General features: G+C 47.6%; 1 protein-coding gene and 1 pseudogene across 3 annotated transcripts in view; one reads left to right on the top strand and one right to left on the bottom strand.

Annotated features, from left to right (window-relative positions):
• Positions 1-22,926, bottom strand: part of PRPSAP2 (phosphoribosyl pyrophosphate synthetase associated protein 2) — a 44,843-nt gene extending 21,917 nt beyond the window's left edge. Inside the window, exons 1-8 of one of the 3 annotated variants that reach the window (XM_075560981.1) lie at positions 22,811-22,926; positions 17,360-17,477; positions 16,900-17,051; positions 15,908-15,960; positions 13,416-13,482; positions 8,651-8,823; positions 7,268-7,383; positions 2,347-2,402 (exon numbers count right to left, since the gene is read on the bottom strand). In XM_075560981.1, the coding sequence (XP_075417096.1) occupies positions 2,347-2,402; positions 7,268-7,383; positions 8,651-8,823; positions 13,416-13,482; positions 15,908-15,960; positions 16,900-17,018 (584 nt within the window). In that variant the 5' untranslated portion in view covers positions 17,019-17,051; positions 17,360-17,477; positions 22,811-22,926. Of the gene's footprint in view, positions 1-2,346; positions 2,403-7,267; positions 7,384-8,650; positions 8,824-13,415; positions 13,483-15,907; positions 15,961-16,899; positions 17,052-17,359; positions 17,478-17,573; positions 22,583-22,810 lie in introns of those variants that run through there. The other 2 variants (XM_075560982.1, XM_075560983.1) reach the window with 2 other exon arrangements.
• Positions 3,991-4,339, top strand: LOC142458094 (anaphase-promoting complex subunit 15 pseudogene; annotated as a pseudogene).
• Positions 22,927-23,144: the final 218 nt, after the last annotated feature.

The raw sequence follows: 23,144 nt of genomic DNA, 5'->3' as shown, positions 1-23,144 counted from the left end.
GCAGCAGGTCAGGGTGAGAGAAAGAAGTGCCACGCAGCTAGCTGGTGTCAGAGTGAACCAGGAAGTGAAAGCGAGAGCTTGTTTTAGCTTCACAATCTGAAAGAAAGCACTAGAATTCTGGGATTTTTCACAGGACCTAGCTGACATGTGAAGACCAATTCACTAACCTCCTGGTCCCTTCATGAGACAAAGACTGCGTGGCATAATTTGACACACAGAAAGTATATCTGTGTGTGTGTGTGTGTGTTTATGTATGTGTGTGAGTGCGTGTGTGTGTACACTAAGAGACAAGAAGAAAAGGCAAACACTGGAAATATATTTCAATAAAAACTGCTATCTAACTCAAGATGTAAATGGCAGTCAGACAAACCTGAGAGACAGGGTATGCTCCCTTCTGGACGCCACAGTAAAACGAATCTCATGAATATTTAGAGCAGGACATGCACAGAGGCTGGAGTTCACTGCTGGGTCAAGGGCAGATGGGAGGGTGCAGAAAGCACTAATGAAGGTGCACTGAACTTCTGTTGACGGCGTGGAAGGCCAAGGGAAAAGTGTGGAAATGGACAGTGGTGACTGCTGTACCACATGGTGCCCTGAAGAACGTCAATGGATTATGCATCTGAAAATGACTGTAATCGAAGTATTTTGTTATGCCATAATATTTCCTTATTTTTTAGGATCTGTTACATTACTATACTTAAAGTTGTTAAAGCTCTAACATCTCTTTGCCTAAAGGACTGTGGGAGAAGAGTCCTTCCAAAATTCATTAGTGAGATTGAAGAATTATAGCCTTTCTGGAAAGCGATCAGGCAGCATCTATTAAAATTAAAAACACCCCTAACCTTTGGCCCAGCGACCATTTCGGGTAGCATAGCCCATAAAAATGAAGACACGGGCCCATCAAGAGAGGAACACACAATGTTGTTGACAGCATGAGGCCCATCAGTGGGAGACAGGGGAACAGCACATCCACCTCACCACTGCCATTCAAAACCACAAGCAAGGGCCACACCGATTCCCACGGCAGGGGATGCTACAGGTACTGCTGGGTGAGCAGACTCGGCAAACTGCTGCTAATGCTAACGTTGAGTGTGTTCATTATTGTGCACAAACACACACAGGCATATGATGGTATGAGCATGCAGAAAATTGGGCAGAGATCATGATGGGTCATTGACATGCATGATAAGACCAGAGAGGGTAGGGGAAGATGAGCAAGGAGAACAGACAAAGGCAGAAACAACAAAGTTACATTTTTTTAAAATTATGTGTATCACATATATGTGCACCAATTATTAAATAACTCAAAAATATGTATAAACCACTCCATTTAAATCAGTCCGGCCTTCGAACAAGAGTTCTGAACAGCTGCCTGAAATGCTGACGTTCCAAACAGTGTCGAGGTCTATTACGGCCTGAGCGACAGGATCCTGTGGAGGCTGATGCTCTGGTTCACCGGGAGGGCGCTCTGGGAATGAGCAACAGTGCTTCCATCACAGACGACAACCCCGTGCTGTACGCACACAGCCACAACCTCATTCGGGATGCACAAAGCTCCTTATTTGAAGCATTTTTGAATCGGTGGCTTACCATGGGCCACCTGTGTTCGGTCTTCGGCCCATGCTCGAGGTGGGGCTACCGCTCCTTTGGCTTCCTGCCACAGGATTCAGCGGAGACCCAGGGAGCACAGGGCTTCATTGGTGGAGATTTCTTAAAGGGCCCCTTTATCCTTAAATGTTGAGTTTGCACTTTCCTTCACCGAGGCACTGCCTTCTCCACAAAACACTGGAACAGGAAGTCCCCGCAACGAGGCTGCAATTTGCGGCACTGTCTTCCTAAGGATGCACCCACCGGGCTCTCCTGCCTCTCTCAAGCCTATCCTGACATCAGCCTGGGAGAGCTTGGGGTTTGTCTCACACGGATGTGTATCTAACACAAAAGTGAGTGGCCTCTCAGGCGACTCTACTCTGTTAATAAGTGACCGAGGGCTTGAATAAGAGCGAGCAAACAACTGCAGCGTTCTCCGCCAGCTTTCAACGCCAGGTCTGGAGGCAAACAGCAGTGCGCCCCGCCAGGAGTGAGGCAGGCTGTCAGTCAGCATCTCCTCACCTGGGAGTCACCAGGAGTACACGGTTCTGACCAAGAAAAAGGACCATCAACCACAGACTAACATGGAGAGAGAGAAGGGGGGTGGGGAGAAATAAGTCATCCCTTCATAGAGGGAGTTGGCAGGACAAGTGCTCTAAAATCCACAGTCGATCAAAGCAATGATGCTGTCAGAATGTTTAGAAGGCCTGGGACTCAGCCTGTGACAGACCCAAGGGAAGTGATGAGCGGACGACCTACCTCTTAGCTGAGGCTGGAGACTTGGCCACAATGACTGCATTCCTGTAATCTGGGATCTGCGGTAAACAAGGTCAGAGGTCACTGCCATGGCTCTAAGAGGCTCTGCCCACCAACACCCGGCATGCAGTAAAAAGGAATGCCTCAGTTGACTGAGAAATGCCACTTGCTACTGGCGTGTTTCCCAAAATGTCAAGAAAGGGTTCAAAGTACATTTCTCTTCTGGAAAATAAAACAAGGTGTGCTTAGGAGTCAGTGACACAAATGAAAGATTTTCCAAGAAAGGACTCGATCACATCTTAGGGGTCAAAAAAAGGACATCACATACACGAAAAAAGAACCAAGAGAGAGATCTAGGCCGAGGCTATTGAGGTCTACAGAAGCAGCTTAGTAGCTGGGTTGCCTGGAGGTCAGAAGGACACAGCTTAAGGTAAATCTGGGAGATCCAGTCAAGGAATTTCCCAGCATGTGGTATATAAGGATACACAACTCAAAATTATAAAAAAGAAAGTTCAATAATATATAGAGACTAGATCCCAAAGTTTCAATACCTAACCGTTCCCAAAGGAAAAAGAAACTGAAGGGGAACTGATAGGAAAGATTTTCCAGAGAATGGAAAAGATCCAGTGAGTATAGAGATGAACGGAAAACAGACCTACAAGGCACATCAGGGGACATTTCAGAACCACCACCGGAAAGATAAACTCAATTTCAGTTGGGGAAAATTGCTGCCTACCCCCAGCCCTACTCCCCCGACCAAAACCAACTCCCCACACTCTTACAAAGGTACTCCATCTCAATAGAGATCAGGAAACGAACATCCAAACACCATAATGGGCAAGTGTTTTCAGTGGGGATGGTGTTAAAGCATTAGCCAGGATATGTGGGGAGTGGGGGGAGGCAGGGGGACAAGTACTGTCATGTGCATTGCTACTGGAAAGCTAAATGCAATTTTGTGCGCAATTTTGCATTACCAATTAAAATGTTAATAATGTCGATACTCTTCGATCAAATTCCCTTCCTTGTCTCTATTTCAGAAAAACACCCTTAGATGTGCTCAGAAAAGCACGTGGAGAGATTTTCTATGTGGTACACTTAAAATAGAGTTTTAATGTCCAATCAGGAGGGAAACTGCTAAGGAACCACTTACCTGACACAGGCTTAATATCCTGAACAAAAACAATGTAACTAGAAGTCTGACAAGGGCTTGAGTAGACATTTCACTAAATACACAATGGCCTCTAACAGATGAAAAGATGCTTGACATCTTCAAACCAAAAGAACCAAACTCACTGCTATTGACCTGGTGATGTAGTAGGCTATGCACTGAACTGGCAGCCGCAAGGTCAGCAGTGTGAAGCCACCAGCTGCTCAGCATGAGAAAGGTGAGGCTTCCTACTCCTGTAGAGACTGACAGCCTCAGACACCCATAGGGCAGTTCTACTCTGTCCTACAGGGTCACCAGGAGTCAGGATCATTAATCATCCTAAAAAAAAACAAAACAAAAGCAGAGGGAGCGGGAACCCAAAGGCAGCCTAGGATGCGTGCCTTTGGTTTGACCCGGGATTTGGGCAGATTCTTCCGCCCAGGCAGAGGGAGTGCCTCCCGGTCACCGTCGGCTCTCGCTGATGGGTATGTCTAGGAGCCATGTCTACTTTGTTTCCCTCACTCTCCCCCATGTGACTGAGACGCTCTGGTTTAATCTGGATCGGCCCTGTGTGGAGGAGACCGAACTGCCACCGCAGGAGCAGCAGCATCAGGCCTGGCTCCAGAGCATTGCAGAAAAGAACAACCTGGTACCTATTGGCAAGCCAGCCTCAGAGCACTGTGATGACGAGGAGGAAGAAGATGAGGAAGATAGCGAAGAAGACTCAGGATGATGAGGATATGCAGGACATGGACGAGGGGAATGATTACGGAGTCCCCTGACGATGGAGAGGTCAATGAGGTGGACAAGGAAGCCAACGAGCAGGATCAAGACCAGGGGATGATCTAGGCACACAGAGCAGGAGTGCCCTGGTGACATCCTGGCCTGCCCAACCCACCCTGCACCCCCTGCAGAACCAGTTGGGGGTTGCAGTACCTGAAAGCTGAACCTTGGACACCTCCACAGCTGTTGCCAACATCTGTCTCCTTGGCCTCTCCCAGGCCATCCGCCTGCCCTTGAATCCCCAGGGCCTGAGCTCACTGTCTTCCTGGCCAGTATGCCTCCCCTTGGCTGCCAGGTCTAGTCTAGTTCTAATTCTCTTTAATGAAGACATAGGACTGATAAAAAAAAAAATCACTGCCTTCAAACTGACTGTAACTTGTGCCAAGCCTAGGAAACAGAGGAGACCTGACCCCCAGTGTTTCCAAGGCTGTAAGTCTTTATGGACGCAGACTGCCACATCTGTCTCTTTGCTGTTAGCAGTCAAGTGCTTTAACCACTGTGCCAGTCAGGCTCCTTCACTAGTCATTAAGGAGATGTAAAACAAAATTAAAATGATATCATATTTAATAATTATATACAATATATAATTGAAGAGAAACAAATTAGTCATTAGCCAAAACCCAGCCCCACTGCCATCCAATCAATTTTGACTCAGTGAAATAAAATTCAGAAAGGAAGACAGGTGTGAAGGAGGTGTGGTGAAATCAGAACCCCTGCCCACTGCTGGGAGGATTATGTAACGATGCAGCCATTGGGAAAAACAGTTTGGAGGTTCCTCAGAAAGTCAAACATTGAATTACCCTGTGATTCAACAATTCCGCTCCTAGGATATAGCCCAAAGAATGAAAAGCAGGTGTACACAGATACTTGTACAGCAATGTTCATAAAGACATTCACAATAGCCCAAAGGCTGAAACAACCATCAGCAGATGAATGAACTAGTAGCACGTGGTATATACACATAATGGAGTATTAATCCGTCCTAAGAAGAAATGACGTCTTGAGACACACTACAACCAGGATGAACTTTGAAAGATTACACCAAGCAAAGTCAGTCGGTCACCAAAGGATCAACACGACCTCGTTTAAATGAATAGCTAGTGCAGGCAAATACAGAGAGCCCGGAGTTGATTAGTGGTTGTCAGGGGTGGGTGGGGCATGAAAGAGGGAGTCATTGCCTAAGGGGCACTTACCTTCTGTTAAGAGTAAAGAAATAGGTCATTTTTTTTTTATTTCACATTGGCTGCACTATGGTACAATCCTCCCAGCAATGGGCGAGAGTGCCAATTTCTCCACCTCCTTGATAGCATCTACAGTTCTTTTTCTTGATTCAGTCACAGCCACCTTCGTGGGGATGAGGTGATGCATCACTGTGAATGTGATTAGCAACTCTCTAATGTCTAATAAGGGAGCCCTGGTGGCACAGGGGCTACAGTACTTGGTTGCTAATGAAATGGTAAGCAGTTCAAACCCACCTGTTGTTCCATACAAGAAACATGTGGTAGCTGCTTCCAAAAAGATTTACAGCCTTAAAAATCCTGATGTGGTTCTACTTTGTCCTGTAGGGTTGCTGTGATTTGAAAGAGACTCAATAGTAATGGATTTGGGTCTTATATATATATAAACATATAGATTATCTATATATATGTATAGGAACCCTGGAGGCATAGTGGTCATGCATTGGGCTGTGACTCACCAAGGTCAGCAGTTCAAAACCTCAAGATGCTTCCAGCGAGAAACTCAAAGGGGCAGTTCTACCTGTCCTATAGAGTTGCTATGAGTCAGCATCAACACGATGGCAGTGAAGATATACATGTATTAAACACAATTATTTTAAAATATGTCTGCTTCTCAAGATTCAAGATTCCGTAAAGAAAGCTAGAAGTTTCAGAGAACTATGAGAAATGATTTGAATAAAGAGTTTTTAAAAGAATGCCTACAATCCAGTAAGAAACAGAAATAAAACCACTGCAGAACAGAGAAAAGGCATGACACCCCTTCACAGAAGAAGAAGCATAATACATGAAGAGACGAAGGTCAGTTTTACCAGTCGTCAGAGATGCCGTCATCGAAGCCACAAAGGAAAACCATTGTACAGCCATTCAAGTGGCAAGAAGGTACAACTCGGGCAGTGTAGGGATGAAACTGATCTGGACCCCCAGGACACAGATCTCTGACGGGTGGCTGGCGGGAACATGTGGGGAAAACAAGACCACGCAACGTGGCACTTCCACTCGGTACATTTGTGTGTGCACACCACAACGGACACAGACGGGAATGCCATCACATAAGAAGCCATCGGGAAGGATGAATAATCCGTGACACAGTTGGACAATGAGCATGTCTCCACACTCTGGAGGATGAACTGTGATGCCCAACAGAGCAGACGGACCTCAGAAACGTTGCAGCGAGAGAACAAGTCCCAAAAAATGACAGGTGGTTCCCCTTTTATAAAGTTAATCGTCAAAACTCTGTGTGTGTGTGTGTGTGTGTGTGTGTGTGTAATGTTGAATTCTATATACAGATGAGATAAAACTGAAATTGGGGACAAGAGGACGTAATTTTCAGGACGGTGGCTCTGCTGGGTGGAAGAGCAGCAGGTGGGCCACATAAGTAGATGGAAGTTCTGGCAGTGCTCCTCCTTTCCCTGCTGGCTCCTGCTGTGGACTACAAGGGCTACGTGGAGAGATGAAGACAGCCAGGACCACAGAGGACAAATAAGGAGCAGGCTATCTGTCATGAGCCAAGGATCGTAACTAATCTAATTCTAGGCACCTACGGGGAAAAGAAGAAAAAGCAATTTTAAGAGCTTAGCATGGTAATAAATGGCAGGTTAAGAATTTTAAAATATACTGAATAGTATTTATAAAGTACAACAGTACTGTCATCAAAATACACCAAGCTTTAATCTTTTAGGAGTGCAGCCCAAGGAAACAGATGTTATCTTTCAACCATAAACAGATGTTAAAATTAAAAAGGTTTGAGCTACCTCACCTCTTCTTGAATATACTGTAACAAGAAGGGAGATGCTCTTAAATTATCAACAGGAATATTGAAGAAGCCCTGAATTTCCTTCTGGTGCAAGTCCATAGTAATAAGGTGAGTTAGACCTTTGAAAATAAAGGAGACACAAGCATATAGTTTAATAACCATCACAGTGGATGAAATAAGTATTACACAAAATAAAATACTACATATAATAAATTACTGTGAAAGGATTACACTTCAATCACAAAAACTCAGCACCTTTATTTCTCAGAATTCTTAATCCTGGAAAATGCACGATCTTCACACTAATTTAAAATCTGAAACTACCAAAGAGATCAGTGATGAGGAATTGTCTCCGGTCATTCTGTTGGAGCAGACTGCGTCTCCCTTGTCCTTCACGGGCCCTGGCAAGGCCCATGTCCTAAGGTGTTAAGACAAACAGCACTGGCCTGGATCGTGGTGAAAATGAGGGCACCCCACTACTGCCTCGTAAAAGGATATTCGAAATGATCGTCAGGAAAGTCTTAAGATAAGCTAGTAAGAAAAAAAAATGTAAAGGCAAAACTTGCCCATCAGAGCAGGAACGTGAGCCATGTGACCCAAGAGCCAAGCAAGAAGAGATGGACCAAACTTTTCCAAAAGATTCCGTGAGCCAGCGCGCTCCTCCCTCCCTGAGGACAGCTCCTTGCCAGAGTTTGCAATGGGGCATCCTGTTCAGGTTGCCCGGGCATGGGCTTTACAAACGGTTTCGTTTCTGCTTTCTTGGGCTCGCTACATTAAGAAAATGTCTTCTTCCGTGTCTCGTGTGAAAATGTAGTGGTATAGGGAGGCTTTCTCCTTGCTTTAGTCTCTTCTGTTCTGTGATACAGACATTCTTTGATCAACCGCGGACATGTGCGTGCACATGTGTCCACGCACACACCAGCACATGCACTGCCTGCTAGGAACATTCCTTCAGCTAGGAGAAAATACCGAACATGAAAGAGCACATTTGGTTGGCAAGAGATGCCAGTCAACCTGGGAAAGTGGGAGCTGAAATGAAAAGTGGCTGCCTTAACGTGGAGGCTTCAGACGGCTTTTTTCTCCTCTCAGAATGACTTTAATATGATCATAACTAGTCGATGAAATGTAAGTTTTAAAGGAGTTCTCATTGCCTGTGTGTTTGGGGGACTTGGGGAAGGAAGAGATTTCTCTGCAGGAAAGCTACCTTATTTCCCTGCCGCAAACTACTCGTGTTTAAAAGCTGCATCGATCTGTTTATTCTGCTCCGTATTCGGATTCCGCTAGGACCACGCCTGAACATTTCTAAAATAAAAATAAAACTGCCGGCACCCCACTCCCACCCCCACCCCCACCCCACCGCCATTCACCACTCTCCGCCACTCTTACCCGCTTTGCACATCATGGAGGCCAGCAGCTTGGAAACGATGGAACCCCTCTTTCTCATCTTGCACTGCTTGCTGTAAGGAAAGTAGGGAATCACGCCGATGATGCTCTTGGCGCAAGAGGTCTTGCAGGCATACACCATGATCAGGAGCTCCATGATGATGGTGTTCACGTCCCTGGAACCCAAGACACAGGAAGACCCCCCAGTGAACGTGAGCTGTGTGCTCAAAATGTCTCTATCACAACAAAACCTCAGATATGTGCTACGCCTGCCTCTACTAAGATGCAGGGGGTAAAAACAACAAAAATTCACTGCCACCAAGCTAATTCTGACTCCTCTGTCCGACCCCGTAGGACAGAGTAGAACTGACCCTCTGGGTTTCCAGGAATTGAAATCTGTACGGGAGTAGAGTACCTATCTTACTGCCGTGGGGCAGCTGGTGGGCTTGTACCGCTGACCGTGTGGTTAGCAGCTCATGGTGACACCAGAGCCTCAGGGATTAAACAGAGTAACTAAGAAAGTCCTCTCTTCTCAGTTCCTTCCCACATCCCCTTCTCAGCTAGTGACTTTGCTTCCTTCCTCACTGAGAAAAGGGCCCAGGTAGAGCTCTCCCACAGGCTCCCACCGGCTGGGCACCTGCCACCTCCTAACTCCGCCATGCCTTTCCTCATCGCAGAACGATGCACTCCTCGTGCCAGGCTTCCTGCCTCCGCACGTCTCCTGCTCTTGCCGCCATCATCAGTTTGTCTATACTCCATCGGACCACATTCACCAGCTTAGGAACAATGCTATTTCTTCCATAAAAAAGCCAAGTATGATCACTCCTCTTTTCTTAGAAGCCTTTATATCACAAGGCCAAGAGTTATCCCCACTCTATTTCAACTCTCATTCCCTCCTAAACTTGATATTCCACGGATATTGTTACCCCCACGACGCCACCAAAGCCGTTTTGAGCAAAGTCATCAGCAACCTCCACCATGGCCCAATCCAAAGGTCAAGTCTGTTTTGATGCATCCGCAGCACCTGACACATCCGATCCCCCACCCTTGGCGGACTTCCCTTCCAGAGCTCGGCTCGGCTCTCCCCTACTTTGCTTACTGCTTCTTCGCTTGCATCTGCGGGTTCTTTTCTCCCAACTCTCATTCTGATTCACCCCAGGCCTCTTTCCATGGGCATCTTCTACTGCTAGCGCTCCACACCCAGCTTAACTCTCAGGACTGTATCTTCAACCCGGGCTTCTCTTCTGAGCTCCAGTCTGACAAATTCAAGTGCTCTTGGACAGTTCCTCGTGAATGTCTGCCAGACAAACCAAAATCTAACATACCCCAAAAAAGTTCCCTCCCTTGACCCCAAAGCCCACTGGCCCATAAGATCGCGGTGACTGCAACTGATGGCAAGACTCTTCTTCCAGTTGACGCTGAACAAAAACCTTCCAGCCCTCCTGCCACCTCTCCTAACCAGAAACGTATCAACACTCGCTACTGCAGTAGGGCCTTGCTGGTCAGGACCAGTCACTTCTCATAGCTCCTCCTGCTCCTCTGGGAGTTTCCCTCCCACCTGCTCTCTACACAGTCCCCAGCTTGACCTTCTTACAGTACAAGCTAGATCGTGAACTCTCTGGTATTCCATTGGGCCAACAGCAAATCCAAAGGTCTTACAATGGTTCACAAGGTCGTTTGCAATTCAGCCCCACATCTACTCCCGCCCCGGCTCCTCCTGCCCCCTCTTCTCTGCAGTGGTGATCCTCAGACTGCAGCTCACCCCGCCCCACAGGCCTGTCCTCTCGTTGCTTCTGCTCCCTCCCCAGCTCTCGTCTCACCAACTCCCTCCCCGACTTGCCCATTTGACCCAAAGGAGACTTGCCCTGCTTAGTTTTCCTCCACCCTCTCACCACCATCACGCCTCGCTGCCTGCACATGCATTCTGGTTTGTCCTCAGCACTGCTGGCTCTCCATTAGCTTAGATAACTCACTTCTGTGCTACATCAATCACATGGCTTCTCCACGAGAAAGAAGCTCCATAAGAACTTTCCTCAATTATTCCAGCATCTCACACACCCACCACAGTGACTAGTGTGTAACAGACACAAAAATATTTAGTAATAGATGACTAACTGGAAAGGAAGAACAATTGAGGAAGCATATGCTCTGTGAACACGGAACAAGCCTGACACCTGGAGAGCGAAGGGAGTCTTTCAGGAAAGCATTTCCCGGGAAAGCATTCAGGACAGGTCCGAGCCGATGACTCACGGTGCGCAGACCTGAACTCCGGTCCCTAAGCTATGCTCCCACGAGCACCATTTTTCTGTGGGTCGGGACAGGGCCACTTGATGCAAAGAATCATGGGGAAAAACTCAGTTAATAGACTGAATCTTCTTACCTTCAATTTTTACCCCCAAGAATTTCTTAAACTTTTAGTACCTACTAAGACGCAGTGTAAGGTTACAGTGCCAGGGGGTTTCTTTATATTCGACTGCCAAGGAAACTGTTGGTGTGTCTGCTGGTGGGGCAGAAACCAACAAAGGTTAATGTCTATTAACAGCCAACCCCGCAGAGATTTTTGAGAGGGGAGGAAACCTCGGAAAAGAGCTGGAGCTTGAGTCCAGGATGACAGGCACCCAGTAGGGGCCCAGTGGCAAAGAGCTGACAGTCAGAGGGTCAGAATGAGGCCCAATGGCAATGGCAGCGGTGACCGCAGAGGGAGACTGAGAACATAGCTGAGAGCCAATGGTCGGCAGGGAAGAGGCCGACAGCAGTGTTCTGAAGGACGGAGGGCTTGGAAGAGCCTCCTGAGCAGCTCCGGACACTTCCAAGTTGATCCTGATCCCAACTTATAGCCTACTTCCCTAGTGTGATGTCAGCCTGGGAGTTCCGTGCGGCCCTTACTGCAACCAATTCTCAAACCCAACAGAGAAATGAGAGAAAACTTGGAGATGGAGGTGCGCCGGACCTCCATCCACAGGAAGCAGCGTGTTCTTATCCCTTGCGAACCTAGAGGAACTCCGCCGCTGGATTGCAAAGATGTACCTGACAAGGCCAAATCTCGATCATTGATTTGTGGTATTTCCTAACACAGACCCTGACTTCTGGGTTCTCTGCCACCTGGACAAGCCTGGGAACCCCGGCACGACCACTGACAGCACGGTTAGGAACACGGCACATGGAGACATGAGTCATTTTGACCAAGGAGTGAGAGGCTGACAAACACACAGGCTGAAGCACAATGACGTGCCCTAGATAGAAAATAAAGGGACAAAAGCAAAAGTGGCGGGAGTAGGCAATGATTTCAGACGATTACGAAACACATTCTCTTAAGCCAAGGTCCCTAATTCTAAGTCCAATGCCTGCATATCACTTTGGGCAAAGCAAGCAACCACTGAGCAGGTCTCCCTGGAGAATTAATTATCCAAATGGAATTGCATTGACGCTGCGGAAACCCAGGAGCCAGAGGGGCATCACTGGTTGGGTGGCTGGCACTTTCCTAGCAGATGCCAGCAGGGTGCGGGTACGCTCCGGAAACCAGTTACATCTCCATGCACACTCTGGCCCCATGGCAGGACTGGGAGAAAGGACAGTAGCAGGCAAGGGCAACAAGCAATCTGGGACCCCAGCACCACCATCTGCCTAGAGATCCTGTGTGACAGCAGGAAATGAAGCCAGGGTGCCAGGGCAAAGCCAAGTCCAATCCTCCCTCTTGCAGAGCAAATGCCCAGTCAAGGGCAGAGGGACTGCATTGGCAAGAGCTCTGGGGTACCCCTCCTCCCATGACAGTCAGGTGGTTGGAGATTTCACCCTGCTGAGTCAAGGCCCTTTCTTTGTTACAGGAACATATCGTGTATGTAAATGCAACGGGGCATCTGGCAAGTCTCAAGATCTCGAAGCTGAAAAACGACGCGCTACACAAACCAATTTCTAGACATCACTAGAAATCACGCGGAGTGAAGAGCTTTCTCGTACAAAGGCATTTCAGAGCGCCCGTGCGCAAGCACACAAAGGAAGAGCGGACTCCAGAGAACCCCCTCGTGTGAAGAGCGGCCCACAGACTGCCTCGCTGCACTTTCTCTTCCACACCCAGATCACACTTACGAGCCCGAGCCAAGCACCATGCACCCGACGGGCATCCACAGCCCTTCCTCTGTTATCTTCTCCCGGCTCGTTTATCTTCTCCTGACAGCGAAACAACCGGCAGTGGCCGCTTTTAAATGCTCAGAATTACAGCTTGAAGAATCTCGAGCGCACAACCATTTCTCTTTCTCTCTTCTTTCTTGTATTTTCTTTAGTAATCCCCCCACAAGTTTTATAAACTCTTGTCTGTTGGTAGTCAGGAAACTTTTCATGGGTTCTATGACCTTCAAAGGAGTCCTGGAGGGGTACAGCAGGGCAGATCAGTGTAGCTGGTCAGCAGTTGATAACCACCAGCTGCTCTATGGACATAAACATGCTTTCTCCTCCCATAGAGAGGCGCACTGCAATCTCGGCAACCCATGGGGCAGTATCCTACAGGGCTGTTATGAGCCAGTGAGTTTGGATTGGGAGTTGATTATCCTCAAGGCCAACATTTCCCAAGCCTTGGTTCTATCCATTCACCAAGAAAACCAAGAGAATATAGAAAAGTGACTTATGTCGCAGAAATCAGCACAGTAAGGTAGGCCAATTTTAAAACTCCCACAATTCCCCCGGTCTGCCCAACTCTGAACTACCCTAAATACTCCAAGCGAGTCTCAGCAGAGACCTGAACGCAGCAGCACCGCTGCCGGGTGCTACTCACTTTGAAACTGTCTGGATGATGAAAACGTCTTTTCCCCTCACAGATTCTTGAATCTGTACTCTGGTTTCTGGCAGAAAAAAAGAAAGAAAGAAGTAGGGCAGGTTAAGGTTGGCATATAATTTAAATTTTTAAAACTACATAAAGATCTGTGTTATTTTTTACGGCTTTATAATCTATGGAAACTGGAACTGTTACATAGACACAAGATTTTATACACTAAAATAAACACAAAATAACCATTGACATTTAGTTACGTGACATCCTTAAGAGGAAATTCTTTTTTTTTTTTGAAATCCTATTTCTAACCTAAAAACAAGTGAATACATACTCAGTGAGTGTTGTCATATAGACCTCTCTGATCAACCAGCATCTATTGAGAACTAGGTACGAACGGTTGTGTTATAAAAACAAAGATAAGTGAGATCCAATATCCCTTCTCTCAAAACATTTGCGATTAGCCAGAAGCAAAGGATTAAACAACTCCGCATTCTATAAACTTTGCCAGGAGTCAATGTTGTGGGAAGGTAAAGAAAAGGTGAGGGGACTCTCGTAGATCAGAAGAGATGAAAGAGAAATAACAGACGCATCAGGTGCACAATGAATCCTGGCTTCAACGACAAGAAACCGACAAAAGCGTTTTCAAAGCAACTAGGAGGAGCTTGTAGCTACAGCCTGGATATGAGATGATTCAAGAATTATAGTAACTTTCAAAAACATGGTCATGGTACTTATGTCAGAGAAGTTCTTATTTTCAAGAGATGCAGTTTCAAGCTTTTCAAGGGTAAGCGCCTTATTGTTTACAAGTTGTTTTCAAATGGCTCCACGTGTATATTTTCAAAAGCACGCGATCTGGGTGGCAGGTCCAGATACACCTGCGTAGTGACTGCACTATTCTTATGTGTCTGACTCTTTCCATAAACCATGTTGGAAAACGATCCAGCGCACACTTACAAAGGCGTGTGGTGTGCTACAAAGAAACCCAGCCTGAGAGTCACCTAGAGATCTGTGTTCCAGAATTGACTCAGCTACTTCTGCAACCTTCTTACCCGACACGGAATCGGCTAACAGTAACAGAATCTGGTCACAGTAACAACTTGGCATCTTATGTCCCTCTTTCCTTCCCAAGAGATACCAAGTATCGTTTCTTCCTACACAGGCAACTTCAGAGAGGAGGGGCAAGCTCCTCTGTGTCTTACACTGCAAAGTCTTTCTACTCCAAACTCTCACTGAGTATTCTCTTCAAAGACTACACTTTTCCCTGGAGCCACATCTTAGGAAATCTTAGGAGATGAGGAAGAGGACTCAAAAACAGGAAAATAAATACGGGAAGAGCACAGTTGTGCCCTCCTATCAGAGACTCCTGTACCTTGCTAATATTTACACACCTGGCAAAATCTCACAATAGAAATGGAGAGGGGGCCAGCTATTGATTGAGCAACTACTAAATGCCAAGGGTTGCGTTAAACTCACAGATTAGTCCATTTCATCCTCAGAAGAGCCCTGATGACTAGAAAGGTTCTATCACTTGGCAAGGATATGGTTGTATGACTATCAAGCACATGCAGGCTGGTCATCATCACTACTAGAACAATTTAAAATAGCCGTCATTTAGAAGGCAATCACCAAGGCTAATAATACATGGTCCTTAAAATTTGGGATGATTGTATAGCAACAAAAATCAATTAAGAAAATTAATTGCTACCAAGATTTCATGCGTCCGACCCATGCAGTTCAGGTGGTGGTAAGGAGTAACAACTAAATCTGCCCATACAGGATTTCGTCGCCCTATCCACGGGGACCACACTGCGGACCAGCTGCTCATATATTTACCGTTCTGTCGGATGAGGTCTAAGAGCTGGAGCCTAAGCCCCAAGAAGTGCCTTTCCCCCGGATGCTATAACCAGTTGGTATTCCTCACTGTTACCGAGTCCATTGTGACTCATAATAAATCTCTAGGACAGACCAGAACTGCCCATGGGGCTTCCAAAACTGTAATCTCTATGGAAGCAGCCTGCCACATCTTTCTCCCAGAGAATGCCTCATGGATTTGGATACTGACCTTCAAGTCAACAGCCTCGCACTTAACTACTGCACCACCAGGGGATTCCAAAGCACATTGCCTTCTAGTCAATTCTCACTCATAGTGAATCTATAAGATGGATTCAAACTGCCCCTTTGAATTTCTGAGGCTGCAGGCCTTGATGAGAGGAGAAACTCTCATCTTTCTCCCATTAAGTGGCTGGTGGGTTTGAACTGCTGACCTTGAGATTAGCATCACAATGCACAATCCACTATGCCACCAGATCTCTAGTGAGAGCTAAAATACCACGTCTCCCCAACCTTACCCAACTTCCCAGCGACCATGGACAACTGAGTCCCACATTCACGCAGTGCACACACACCGCACTTCAACAGTAGATGATGAAGAACGGAGCCTGTGTGGCTGCTCTTTCACCAAAAGACCCACGTGATGCATGTTCAAGATAGCTCACCTCTGTTAGGTTCCTGGTAAACCTGCACTTTGCCCATCTCCACCCCCAGCCGCCTGGAGAAGAAAAAGGAGGGAAACACTGAAAAGGTAATTGAACAGAACTAGTATCTACACCATTTAAGGATGATTCATAAATTGATTTTTTAAATCAAGGAATTCTTACAATTACATAAAATGTCCACGTGAAACTTATGTCACTCCATTACTTCATCTGTTCTCCTCACGCCAAGTCTACCCCAAAATCCCTCAGCCATCTTCCTCTGCCCACCACAGTGACCATCTTTTTGGTGCTCTCTACCCTCAACCCACTTGCTGTTGCTAAGACACATCACTCCCTGCAGACCACAGGGCCTTTGAACCTGCTGTGTCTGCTGCCTAAAGGGCTTGCTCCCAGTGGTGGCTCACTCAGATTTCCCAATTCAAATACCATCCCCATCCAAAAATAAAAAAATACCAACCCCTCGTTTTCAAAGACTAAAGTAGACCAGCCTGCCTGCCTGTCATTGTTTCATACGATTTTCCTCAAAGCATTTATCACCATCGGAAACTGTCTGGTTCTCTTGCTTCTGGTCTGGCTTCTCTATTGTAGTACAAGCTCCACCCAGAAGAAGGGTCACTCCCTGCTGAGCCCCAACCTCTACGTCTCGGAGCAGGGAGTCAATAAATACTTGAGACATATCGGAAACTAAACCGAATGGTAAACTATTAACTATTTTCATCTAGCGTCCACCACGTAGTCTTTTCATACTAAAACCTCTAGCAAATGTAGCACTGAACGCAATCCCTGGCTTGCCTTGGCGCCCAATAAATGTCTACTGCGTGAACACGTAGGAAGTGGTTACACTGAACGAGGAGGTTAGTCCTTGATATACGCAGTTGATACACAGATTAACTATCAAACGACTGCTTTCAAGTCTAACGGCCAGTGCTAACCTGATGATCACATTGAAAACCTGACAGACAGGACACAGACTGTCGGGGCCCATAACTCACTCGGCAATTTTCTTTGAAAGCTCCATGCAAGACGAGTTTGAATTTGCTGAGAAGAGCGCCAGGCCTCCTTTGGTTACGTTCATCTTGGTTTCTAATTCAGAAGGTGTCACGCAAAACATCAAAACCTCCTGGGGGGTTTCAATTCTCAGAGCCTAGATGGGTACAAAATACATGAAGAAAAATAATAATAAAATGTAAGATGAATGTTTTAAAATAAATAATAATGAAACGTTTGCTGGAGGAAAAAAAGAAGCCACATATCATGGGAAATAACTGGATTTATTTGGGTTTTTTTTAAGCAAATGACTTGAACTGAAGAAAATTGGTTTTCAGCACAATGGTATCTTTTAGGTTAGATAACAGAAAGTTCTCTTGTGTTTCAGAGTTCTAAACTTACGGAAATATGTTATTCATAATTTTTAATGTTTTCATGACCACTTGGAATAAATGATTCACTTACAAGAAAGGTGGAGCTGAAGAGCTCAGTGAAGCAGACGGCTAGACTTAATATTTTACTGTTGGCCGCTTAAAGTCAATTACAGACAACCTCCTTTTAGTCTCTGACAACAAAATTCCTCCTGGATTAACACAGAAAAATGGCAGAGCCATTAGCAAGACATGGTCTGATTGACCCTTAAACAAAGAATACATGTCCCATCTACATTCGACTTTACCTGTCATACTTGTTTACTATATAACCCCTCGCAGGCCAGCCAGCGACCCCTTCAATGCCTGGGTCAGGTCTAAAATTGACCTGGTCATATTCATTGTCCTCATTTAGAATGCAAGGTTGACTAAAGAAGCCACTCTCTGGTCTTCAGGCCTCTGTCACAAGGAGGGTGCTGGACCGGACGGAGCAGCAGCCATATAAAAGGCAGTGGGGCCAGGCATCTCCCAGTAAGCATAACCCCTGCGGCTCTTCACTCCTGCATTAGCCTGGATGGCTTTGGGGAAACTGGGAGAGATCATAAAAAGGCTGAAACCTAGCCAATCTTTCCTGTTATTAATTTTAATTAGGCAATAAACAGGCAAACACATCCTCTTGTTAAAAAAAAAGAACAAACCAAAGCATTATAGTAAAGCTAAAGTCAACAGCACCACCTCCCCACAGGCTCCTCCCCGCCTCCCAGGAAAGGACTCTTGCGATTAGGTTAGTCTGGACTCTCTCAGGCCTCTTCTTCACATTCACATGCACATGACTATCACCCCATGGAAAATACACACCACACGCAGATGTCTAACATACAAAAGTAACAATCGTACAAACCCACTGTGAGCTGCTTCTCCACCAAACAATAGGTTCTGACGATCTATGTTAGAAAATAAAGACTTACTTGGGGTTTTGGAAGGTCGAGCATGTTTCCCCAGAGATGGCCTCTCAAGGGGCACCTCAGTTCTGATGAACTGAGGTTCCACAACGGGAAGGGCATGGACTGCAAGAGTCTTGACCCTGCGCCTGCCCATTACTAACAGAAACATGGCACAACTGACCAAAGCCCTGGGAGACCAAGAGGGCCACTGATGGGTGCCCACCCGAGTGTGCCTTGAGAGCACGCTTCAGAAACCAGCCCCAAGTGAAATCAGGTCTCATTTTTAGAGATCAAGTTTTCCTAGGGCTCACCCTTTCTCGTTTATGACCTCTCTAGTGATAGAACAGAAGGCTGGGTACTTGTGACAGACACCATATGGCCCCACAAGCCTAAAATACTCCCTCTCTGACCTTTCCTAAAAGAGCTTGCTGAGGGAGCTCTGCCAGGCATGAAACTTTTTCCACTCGAGACCCCTTTTGGCTTGGGGAATTTGCAACACGGGCTGCCAGAAACACCTCGGATTCATTACATATTTGACTTTGAATTGATTTTCAGTCACTGTGCATTCAGAAACCTTTTACTGTTGTCACATTTTTGGCCACGCCCCGCAACATTCAGTTAAGAAAAATCTCACTGCCATCCAGTCAATGCCAACTCGCAGCAACCTTACAGGACAAGGCAGAACTGCCCCATGGTATATCTGAGACGGTGACTCTTTATGGGAAAGCCTCGTCTTTCTCCCTCCAAGTGGCGGGTGGCATTGACCTGCTGACCCAGTAGTTAGCAACCCAATGCTTCACTGCTATGCCCGTGGGGCTCCTTCACAGTCAATTACACGACCCCAGATTAGGTCACGACCCAAAGTTTAAGAACCCACTGCAGAGCCCAGTGTGGCATCTGGCAAGGGCTAAAGAAACATATTTAATCATCAAGACCAGCTGGGAGGAGGTGAGATGTCTCTTGACCAATACAATCTGTCCTCAGGAACGGAGGCTACTTAAGAAACAAAAAGGAAACTCACTCTGGTCACACATACAGACTTTAGAGTTAGGCCCATGCTTGCAGCTGAGCTCCTGATTTAGCTTACCGCCCACCCTACCTGAGTTACTCCACCTCTCTCAGCCTCTGTTCCCTCAGCCAAGCGACTGGGAGGCATGCTCAGGGAACTGTAAAATCAGACACTCTGTGACCCATTTACCTCAGTGCCCACCATTCAGTGCCCGAGTGAGGAAAAGTGCTAACATTTTCGTTATTTACCCAATAGGTTCAGCAATATGAATGGGGCTGCCATACTCCTCAGCCCGGCAACCAGAAGCTCCTGAAAGTCCAACTGTGTTCCTATGGAGATGCCTGGGGCCCGGAGACTGAATATGATCAACACCCTCAAACTCACTGCCATCAACTCATAGTGATCTTGTGAGACAGGATAGAACTGCCCCTGGGAGGTTCCCAAGACTATAACTCTTTATGGGAGTAGAAAGCCCCATAGATTCGAACTAGACCTTGCAGTTTGCAGCCAAACGGGTAATCACTACGCCACTGGGCACTGCTTGATGTAGGGTAGGGGGAGAGGTCACTTGAACCCACTTCCCTTACTCTTGCCATTTGAAGCCCCCTCCAGCATTCTGTAACCCCAAGTGGCACAGGGGTTAAAGGTCACTGCCAACTGAAACCCACCAGCTGCTCCCTGGCAGGCAGATGGGGCCGTCTGCTCCCACAAAGATTTCTACACCCCCTGGGCCCCTGAGGGGACAGTACAACTATCCTTCAGGGCTGTTGTGAGTCAGAATCAACTCAGCAGCAAAGGTCCAGTCTCCAACATGGGTGCCGGGGAACCACGCCCAGAGCATGACATCCACAAGCCTCTGAAGCAGCGGTTCTCAACCCGTGGGTCGTGAACCCTTTCAGAGGAGTCACCCAATTCAGAACAGTAGCAAAATGACAGTGATGAGGTTGCCATGAAAATAATGTTATGGTTGGGGGTCACCACGGGGCGTGGCATTAGGAAAGTGGAGAACCACTGCTCTGAAGGCTCATCCGTCGCTAGCTCTTTAGAACGTGTTGGGAGTTCTCTCCCTGTAGCCTCCTGCCCAGTGGCGCCTAGTAGCAACGACCTTGTCTCTCCCTGGAAGATTCATGAGGAAACACAGGGAAGCCGTCTTCTACCTCAGGATGGCTCTCGGCCTGTGCTTCTTTCTCTCTTCTCTAGGATACTCTGCGGAGCCTTTCCTCGCCTGTCATGGTTTACATTCCGGTCATCACTCTGACCCTCCTCTCCCAGTTTCTACTCCATCAGATACTACGCTTCTATGATGGATCCCTAACCTAAGACCACCTTTCAACTGGGGTAGGGAGGGGGCTGGGGAAAGAGAGGCCTGTGTCTGCAGAAACCAAGGAAGCGGTTAGCAATACGTCCCTGCTATGTGACACTTCAATTCCCAAGCTACTTAAACATGAGTCTTAGCTGTTCCTAACTCTCACCCACCTGAGGGAATTCAGGCTGTACTTTTCACCACTGCCAGTTTCAGGAAGAGTGGGTTTTAACGACTATGGTCAAGATAACACTTTGATGTTGCTTGTACAATTAGAATGTGCTAAGAATTATTTAAAGCCCCGATGAAAACCCACCCTTATCAAGCATAAAATATCAGCATAAAAGCAAATGAGATTGGGGGATCTATTTAAAATATCACAAGGGGACCCACAAAAGCCAAGATCTTGCAGGCAGTTATTGCAAAACTATTCACCTATGTCAGACGTGGAAGGCTTGGCATGAAAGCCTTGCCTGGGACTTTCCCTCTAAGCATCCACTGACTATTTTAGAGCAACAGAAATCTAAGTAGAAGCGCTGGGTTTGTCTTCAGTGGTTTACTAGGGACAAGGCTGTGGAATAGCACGTGGCCCCCGCAAGGTTTCTGCATGTCCTTTCTGCACCCAGAGAGGCTCAGCACAGCGTACATGTGTTCTACAATATCCTCGGCTGCACCCCAGGGCCTAAAGACCACTGGGCACCGGCCTGTCGAAGGAAGACTGATCTCAGTGATTAACTGGAAACTGAAAGTTGTTGATAAACCAAAAGGCCTTATACAGAGAGAATTACTATTTTCATTTATCACTGTATTTCACGCAGAGAAACTTTGCAATGTCAAATTGAGAATCCAAAGGGCAAAGCCCTAACTGAGGTTCAACTTCCACTTCTTCTGTGGCCCCACATGTGGCTCCTGGCTTATAATTAACAGCCACTGTCTCAGCACTGTGCTAAGTGTTCCCAAGTCAATTGACAGCCCAAGGAAGTAGCAGAATTAACTTCACTTTCCACGTGGGGGAAGTGAAGCTTTAAAAAAGAACCCACTGCCGTGGGGCTGGAATCAACTTGGTACTGAGGTCCCCGGCGGTGACCCTACAGGGCAGGGTAGGACCGTCAGCTGGTGGGCTTGAATTGTGACCTTGCAGTTAGCAGCCCCGATGCTTAAGCACTGAGCCTTGAGGGCTCCTTTGGTGAGACTCAGAGCTGCATGCTCTGTGAGGGGCCCAGATCTTTATCTCATTGCCGTCTGATCTAAGTAGTTACATTCACTCAAGCTAATCTCAACCACCACCCCAAAATGATCCGGGAGGAAGGAAGTACAGAGTAGTATGGAACTCAAATGACATATGGACATATCCTTATTTTCAAAACGGCCAGGCTTGTAAACATGCCGGGCTTGGAAAGTGATTTATATCCTGGGGGTGCATAAATTCAATGAGTGTTTCCACTTCTGGAAATTGACCTTAAGGAAAGACGGGAAACGCCACATGCCCCAAAGATGCTCACTGCAAGGTGTATTAAAATAACGATCACTGGACACGCGTAAAGCTTCCCAATTAAGTAACCCCCACAACACACTCAACAGAAATAAAATCCGTAAGCCTTCAGCACTATGCAAAAGTGCTTAAGAGAGTGGAACCGCGTCCGTTCTCCTCACTACCGAGCAGATAACGGTACACACCCTGAGCAGGAAATCAAGGGCGGCCAGGATATGACTCAGTAATACAGGTGAATGATTATCTGTGCATTTAAATTTGAAAACGGGGCGGCTCACACTTCCTTGAGGCCAGAGCACCCACTCCGTATTTCCATATTGTTCACAAAGGCCAAGCAGAAACTGCATCCATAGTAACACAAGAAGGAAAAAATCGTTAGCATCCCTCTATGAAGACAAAACATTTTGAACGGCCTAAAAATAACATCAGGGTCCTCCCTCAACCTGGGCTAGGGGCAAGTTCCGGATGGAATGGAAGCCCCCCGTGGTCCCTAGCCAGGCCGGCCAAGTTAAAAATCGAGGACCCGTGTCGGGTTCTGCATCGGAGACGGCTGGGTGTGGGGCTGGTGTTCTGGGCGCATCCACAGCAGGTGCCAGAACGGGCGCTCAGGCAGGCCCCCCCCCTCCCGGGCCTGGGTCCCTCCGGACCGGCCCGCTGACCCCGCCGGACGCGGAGGACGAGGGAGAGACGCAGGGGCGGCTGCGGGTGCCAGGCTGCAGGCTCGCTGCAACACGGCCCGCTCCCGCGGCCAGGACCCAGCCCGCCCGCCGCCGGGGCCCTGGTGCCCGCCCTCCTACCTGGCCCCGACCCCAGCCCCGGCCCCGCCGCAGCCTCCCCGGACGAAGGAAGAAACGCGCGGTGTCCCCAGACGGCGTCTCAGGGAGCAAAATGGCGACGAGGTGCACGAGCGGCGTCCGCAGCTACAGCAAGGCCGGGGGGCGGGGCCTGGTCAGAGGTGGGCGGGGCCTGGTCAGAGGGGGCGGGGCGGGGCCACGGCTGGAACGGCGAAAGCACCTGGCTCCGCGGCGGGGCGGGTCCCGGGTCCCCTCCAGGAGGAAAGGGTCCCCTCCAGGAGGAAAGGGCTGAGCCGCGAGGTCGAGGGCGGGAGAGGGGTCCCCGGCCTGCACCAGG

Source organism: Tenrec ecaudatus, chromosome 10 (genome assembly GCF_050624435.1).
Source record: "Tenrec ecaudatus isolate mTenEca1 chromosome 10, mTenEca1.hap1, whole genome shotgun sequence".
Lineage (NCBI taxonomy): Eukaryota > Metazoa > Chordata > Mammalia > Afrosoricida > Tenrecidae > Tenrec > Tenrec ecaudatus.
This window is presented reverse-complemented; position numbering and strand designations above follow the sequence as displayed.